The sequence below is a fragment of the Glycine max genome, chromosome 1 (assembly GCF_000004515.6).
Source record: "Glycine max cultivar Williams 82 chromosome 1, Glycine_max_v4.0, whole genome shotgun sequence".
In the NCBI taxonomy this organism is placed as follows: Eukaryota; Viridiplantae; Streptophyta; class Magnoliopsida; order Fabales; family Fabaceae; genus Glycine; species Glycine max.
The window spans coordinates 48,536,464-48,543,577 of record NC_016088.4 but is presented as its reverse complement, the minus strand read 5'-3'; the positions used below and the strand labels follow the sequence as shown (position 1 = coordinate 48,543,577).

The window sequence follows — 7,114 nt, the reverse complement described above, 5'->3', positions numbered from 1 at the left end:
TTAAATCATGTTCTTTTCCTTAATTCCTATGGGTAAATTAAGAAATATAATTTAATATTTTATTCTAATTAATCATACAAATATAACAAAATTCATGTGGGTAGATTTCATCACATTACATATGATTAATCACAATTAATATTTCTAATGTGATTATAAATTTAGCATATAATTTTACTCAATTAAAGATGTTGTGGCTATTCTCTAATTTAATAAAATTATATTAATCACTTAACATTCAAAAATAATCCTTGCATAAACATAATAATGCAAATGTGCTCAATATTGAATCATAAAAATTACATGTATACCAATTCAAAATAACATTGCACGTATATTCATTCAACATGTAATAAACTTTAAAGGATTAAATCCAATGCATACCATTATTTAACATAATATTGCATGTCCAGCATAACTTAAGAGACACAATTTTAAACAGTTTGTGCATAAATGATTTATCCTTCAGAAGTTATAAATACACATGAACTGCAGCTAATAAACAATTAAATTGCAGTAGCTTAGCGGCAAAGGGAGTCCTTTCATGCTTGCAGGGCAAGGGTTCAAAACAACCCCAAAACATGCAAATCAATTTAAATGACATATTTAGATCAAATAGTGGAAATTAAAAATATTACGAGCGTACCTCCAGCCATTGCAAATTGAACGCAAAGCGGCCCACACAAGTGGGTTTGGTGATACAAAACTGAGAGCACCCCATCCTATTTATAGAGTCTGTCCATCACAGAGCTCAACTTGTTATCAGAACGTGAGATAAAGGATGGATACGTGATTTGTTACTGAAGGTGGTTGCAAATATATTGCAAAGATATGGGTTGAATGTGGATGGAAAATGGACCAGATTCAGAAATAACTAAATTTTCTAAAATAATAAAATAAAATAAAAATGGACGTGGAAGTGAACGTGCAATTCCAACATATAATGCCCAAACTGAGGAGACAAAGTGTCAAACTCGATGCAATAGAATTCTAAATAACAATGGAGGCTATTTTTTTAATGAGTTCTTTGGCTTCTGGGAGAAGAGATTGTCATGGTATATTCCAAAAACACCATCTTTTTAAAAGTTTTATATGCTTATGTTATGCTAAGAAAAATTAAATAATAAAGAATTAGTATTTCCCTTTATTTAGTCACAATTAATACATTTTCCAATAGTTAACTGTTTTTATTTATAATTCATATTTAAAATTAGCTAATTAATTGTCTCATGTTCTCTTACCAATGTCTTTTTCTGTCTTTTTATCAATTTTCTGCGGAATCTCTCTTTCCAAGTCTTATAAATCACATCAGGAAAGTTTAATTAAATAAATCCAGAATTTTTTAATTGCAAGACAAGAAACATACTTTTGAAATACATACATTATTGGTGTGAAATGCTTTTCATATTAATTCATTATGTCGGACCTGGTGATAAAAGTTGATAGTTTAGACTTAAGTTTATCCTTATTGTTGTGATCTTTATATTACTTCCTCGGGTCAAAATAATTGTTAGTCATTATTATTTTATACATATCAAGAAAAAGTAATAAATAAATAGAATAGAGTGATAGTTTTACAAAATAAGTTTTATATCATTATTATTTTATTTATATATTTTCTTGTTTATTATTAATATTATAAAAAATATAAGTAAAAAAAGATAATTAATGTTATATTAAAAAATTAAAATAATTATTATTTTAGAATAATTTTTTTCTCGTTTACATGAGAGACTGAGGGGGTATAAAATAAGAGTAGTTTGGTAATTTAGAAAAGTAACGATTATTTTTTGCACTTATTGTACCATTAACCAACAATATAATGATTTCTTAAAAAAATTAAAATAACTCTTCTTTTAATATGTACTGATAATTTGAATTTATATTTTCTTTAAATCATGAATAATTGTGTTGCATTTATTGTACAATAGTTTATTAATTTAAAAGTTTTTAATACGACATTTGTTTCATAATCACAAAACTTTTGTAGTTTTTTCAAAATTGCATGAGATCAATTTTAATATTTAATAAATTTAATATATAAAATATGAAAATATTATAAATGGGACCATTTGTAAATTGTACATTCTCCTATTCTTTTGAATTGGTGGGGTTTTTGTTTTGCTTCATACATTATTATCTATTGAAGATTAAAATAATAATTTTAAAATAAACTTTTACTATCTCATGGATTCTCCTTTCTTTTCTTGATGCTCATACTCAAACTAGTGCAGCAGCCTGTTGATGTTAGGCACCGTTATGCTTCCATTATAGCGAGTGTGCAAGAACTCTTAAGGAATACTTGGAATGTTGTGTTAAAACATTCCTTGAGGGAGGGAAATGTGTGTGCTGATTTCCTAACTAGAATGGGTTCGAATTCGGGGTTTGCATACCTTGAGTTGGATTGTGATAGCAATAGCAGCCTAGCGACTACCAGACCAATAAGGAACTGCCTTAAGCCCACTATTCTGTTAGGGGATAGCCATGGTGCTCCCTCAATTCTGTTACAACAAAATTGTTAGTTTGTTAAGTATCAATAGCAATGTAAGCCTATACATACAAAGCAATGAATGAAAAGGCACAGAGAAGAATTATGAAGATAACCATGAGTGTAGTTTAGCAGAGTAGCTTAGTCTTAGTTCGTAACAAATTGGTCCGACCTGCCCCTTCTCTACCGCTCTTAAATGGCAGATGTTGAACCTTCCTCCGCCAGCCTGGATCGCCTGGAGGCCGCCATGGCCAACCTCACCGCAACCCAAGGCAACCTCGCCATAGCCTAAACTTCCATGGATTCCGATCTCCATGCATCTCAACTTTGTTTTGCCACAATCCAAGTCTCCATGCTTTTCAAACTCGATCTCATTAGCCTGAAACTAAATACCATAATTTTCTGCCAATGTTCCACGTCACTTTCTTCGGTGCAGCCACCACCGCCACCGCCGTTGCCAGCTCCTCTGTTGAACACTTATTCTTACCACCCCAGCCAGTACCCTCCTCCATCTCGACCTCACGTGCCTCCTCCTCAGTTCACACCACACTCCCAAGTTCCTCCTCAGCTTTATCCTCAGGAATGGGGCAACCCAAATTGCCTAATGTCGCCCGCGATACCACACTCACACGTTCCTCCTCCCCTTCCTATGACCCCCACGATTCCATGCCCCGCACCTAGGCAACAAAGCCCCACACCCATCCAAACTCTGCTTCCAATGGCTGGAAAAAGAGATGGTGCTGCTATCGGAATTGATTCCGGCACGACCTACTTCCCCGTTAGCATGTGGCAACCCCACCGTGTCGACATCAATCGCCACTTCCAGCCCAACTAGCTGCTGCCTCTGCTGCTTCACACCGACCACCGTCGTTACCGCGAGATCCTCTACGACAACGACATCATCCTACTCGGGGACACTGCCGTCGCGCACCGGATTCATCTGCGTTGGATTTGGGATCTCTCTACTACTAAGACTCAGCTTTGCTCTGTTCGTCATCAGCGTCAACGTCCGCCGCCACATCCACCACCACCTCCGAAGTTGCCATCGAAGCAACCGCCTCCACCACCACCACCACAGCTGGCACAGGCTGAGCTTCGTTGACATTGAAGCCAAAACATTTTAACAAATGGGTAGACACTCAACGCGATTTCAATTGCTTCGTTTTCATCAACTTGACCCAAACAAGCCCACAAACAAAGCAACTTTACTCATGTACTTCTCTTTTTTTTCTAAACCCACCCCCTATTTCAGCTTGTTTTTATTGTCCAACCTTGAGGACAAGGTTGATTTTCTAGCGGCGGGTATTGATAGCAATAGCAGCCTAGCAACTACCAGACCAATGAGGAACTGCACTAAGCCCACTATTCTGTTAGGGGATAGCCATAGTGCTCCTTCAATTCTGTTACAACAGAATTGTTAGTTTGTTAAGTATCAATAGCAATGTAAGCCTATACATATGAAACAATGAATGAAAAGACACACAAAAATTATGAAAATAACCATTAGTGTAGTTTAGCAAAGTAGTTTAGTCTTAGTTTGTAACAGATTCCCCACCTGTTCATCTCTACCAACACCTCTTGGCTGATGTCATGGGTGTGTAATTTTTTAGGGTGTAGTTTTCCTTTTTTTTTTAATCATGGGAAGAAGTTTAAGTATTCTGGATTTAGGTCACAAAGTAAATAAAGTATAATCAATAATTATTTTCTTCTATCAAATTAAAGTACTATCTTTCAATCCTAATTTCAACACATTAACTACTTATTTTTAATCACTTAATTTTATTTTCCTCTTTTGGTTATTGTTAAAATTGGCCATAAAATAACCGTTAATACCTAAAAATAATCTGATAATTAATTTTAAAAGACCCGTCTTAATAAATAATTTGTAAAAAGGTACTACTTTAATCAAACACCTCTCTTTTATCCCGCAACCTTTATAAGGTTGAACTAGGTAAATAAATTTGTAACCTGCAACTAGATTAACTCAACCCAGAAATGCATTCCTCCACAGTGAACTAACTCAAATGAATCCAGCTGATCCAGGAAATATTCAAATACCATGAACAAGAAAAATTCCTCAATTTGTAACCTTTTTCACAGACCCGTTTGATAGCTTGTTTGGTCCAAGTTCTGCATCAAGAGCAATGCAGAAGACAAACAGAGAAAAAGGAATAGTTATAGAAGAATTAGACACTGATGATGAGGGGGCTGATAATGGCCCTGAAACTGGAGAAAAAGATTTTGATAAGAAAACAAAGAAGCTGACACAACAACTGGCCAGGCAACACATAGGGTCACTAGAGGAATCCATGACAAGGTGTGTATTTTCACTGTGAATTAATGAAAAAAGCCAATATCATAACAATTATGAGTCTCCAAGTTTACTGCACGCAAAGCTCCTATCAGAAAAGACTATTATTTTGTTCAGGTTTTTGTCCAGTTGTTTAACTTCCATGTTAATACGAAAGGAAATGTAGAATTTTATAATTAGTATGGAAACTAAGCTTGCTTTTATGTTTGAAGGATCATTCAGTTTTGAGGAGGCTTGACTCAGATGGTAACGTTGATACCACACAAACACTCCACAATCTTAATGAAGGTTTGTTCATGCTGGTTTATCTGATTATTTGTTTGACAGTATCTAGAGAGGTAGAATTTTTTCTCTCTTCAATATTGATTTATTTATTTGTTTTTTAATATTTCAGATGAGCTTGTAGGATTTGAAGAAGCATGGAAAGGAAATAATATGGCACAATTTCCCGGATTTAATGTGCATAGGAAGGAGGGTAAGCTTTCATTTTTCCCCACTTAGTCAACAAGTATCCTGCCAATTATGTGCTCAATATAGTTTCTTTTTATCTCACTTCTGTTTTTTTTGAAAGTGTTAGTTCAACTTCAGAAGTTTCTTGACAAATATCTTGTTTGCTAAAATTGGAAAATTATGCATTTTGTATTGTTATATGCTCAATATTTTTGGAACTTTGGTTTTAACCGTGCCAAATGACATCGTGTGATTCATGTAGCCGATATCATCTAGTGGGATAAGACTTTGTTTTTTTTTTTGTATGCTTATATTTGATTATTATTGATATAATTTGTGGCTGAAATCATGATGCAAAATAACTTGAACTTAGTTTACATTGAAATTTTCAGTCAATGCTGAGGGGATATTGGTTTGATGAGCTTTTACAATTGACTATATAGATGTTATCTTATGCTTTTCTATATAAGGGAAACTAGTAAACGGCATTTTAAAACATTGAGTGAATTTTTCATTGCCATGTTCCTGTTCACAGACGAAATATTACGGTTTCATTTTTCAAAATTCAATAATTGTATTACTATTTATGTAATTGTTCGCTCCATCAGAAAATAACAAAGCTTGCACAATTAAGGACAATGAATAATTGAATATGGTTTGATTGGTTTGTCTCTTCTTAAGTTAAGTGGATAAAGTATTTCATATCCTCTGCACGAATAGAGAAATCCTGAACACCGTGCTGTAGGATTGTTATGAGTATAATGTTTTGGCAAAGTAGAATTTTCCATCTTTGTTTTGAATTGTTTTGGCACAATTTTGTGTGATCTCTCCTGTAACTAGTAAAAGGTTTGCCAATGGATGTGGCTCTCACACTTGGTGGGGTCTGAAGAAGGTAGATGTACACAGCCTTATCCACAAGTAGAGAGGTTGTTTCCTTATGTGAACTAATGGCTTCTCTAGGTCACATGGAAGTTTAGTAGCATACAAGCATACCCTAGTGTTTGGAGGTTCCTCACTAAGCAAAGCAAAGATACGAGAGAGGGTAAATGTATGCAAGGGTAAGGCTGCATACAATTACCCTTTCCCATACCTTCACTTAGTGAGGAGCTTCCGGACACTGCAGTACGCTAGTATGTTACTAAACTTGCGTGACTAGACATATGATCTGTAAATGGGGTGTCCTTATCAGTATTGTCTACTTATTTATCACAGACAACAGTAATATGTTTTGATGGTTGTTTAATTTGTATGTCAATCTGTTAACACAATCTTCCAAAATATATACGTAAAATCATTGTTTAATCAGGACAGATTTTAACATGAAATGTTTAATTAAATATTGTCTGAGTTAAGAGCACAACAACGTAGCAGATTCTAGCAGTGGCAAGCATAACAGAAACCCGGTTTGGCCACTTCAGTATTTGGAGCCAGCAGGAAGATCAAGAGGATTTCCATCAAACTATGAGGCAGGAACCAATTCCGGGGGCAGAACAAAGAAAGTTGTTAGAATCAATATTGAGTGAATATTAGGATTTAGTTCCCAATCTGTTTGTAAATGGGCAATTGAGGTGTGCTTTGGTGTCTTTTGGTTTAGGCTCATGCTGCTTAGTTAAAAGCATTGCGATTTCTTTGGTAATAAAACTTTTCGTGTACAACAGTTAATTGTAATCTGTAACCATGTTGAATCTTGAGATCATCTATTCTGAATTGGATTTTCAAAATGTTTCAACTCCAATTAGTCACCTCTTTCACTCTGCCTTTGATGACCACTTGCAACCATTTTTAAGCGCCTCCCCACTTCAGACTAGGGTTTTCTTTGATCCTTTTTAGTTCGTGTGTGCAGTATTTGCGATGGACAATGCCGC

General features: G+C 34.8%; 1 protein-coding gene across 1 annotated transcript; it reads left to right on the top strand.

The window, feature by feature from the left end:
* Positions 1 to 4,078: 4,078 nt before the first annotated feature.
* LOC100783419 (uncharacterized) lies at positions 4,079 to 6,842 on the top strand. Its single transcript, XM_041014903.1, has 5 exons — positions 4,079 to 4,082; positions 4,738 to 4,805; positions 5,012 to 5,087; positions 5,194 to 5,274; positions 6,621 to 6,842. Exons 1-5 carry the CDS (start codon positions 4,079 to 4,081, stop codon positions 6,770 to 6,772), a joined length of 381 nt encoding a protein of 126 aa, XP_040870837.1. The 3' UTR covers positions 6,773 to 6,842.
* Positions 6,843 to 7,114: the final 272 nt, after the last annotated feature.

Excerpts from the sequence above, each read along its gene's own strand:
- LOC100783419 (XM_041014903.1), top strand. Across the intron at positions 5,088-5,193 it reads ACTCCACAATCTTAATGAAG|ATGAGCTTGTAGGATTTGAA; the intron begins GTTTGTTCATGC and ends TTAATATTTCAG. Across the intron at positions 5,275-6,620 it reads TAATGTGCATAGGAAGGAGG|ATTCTAGCAGTGGCAAGCAT; the intron begins GTAAGCTTTCAT and ends ACAACGTAGCAG.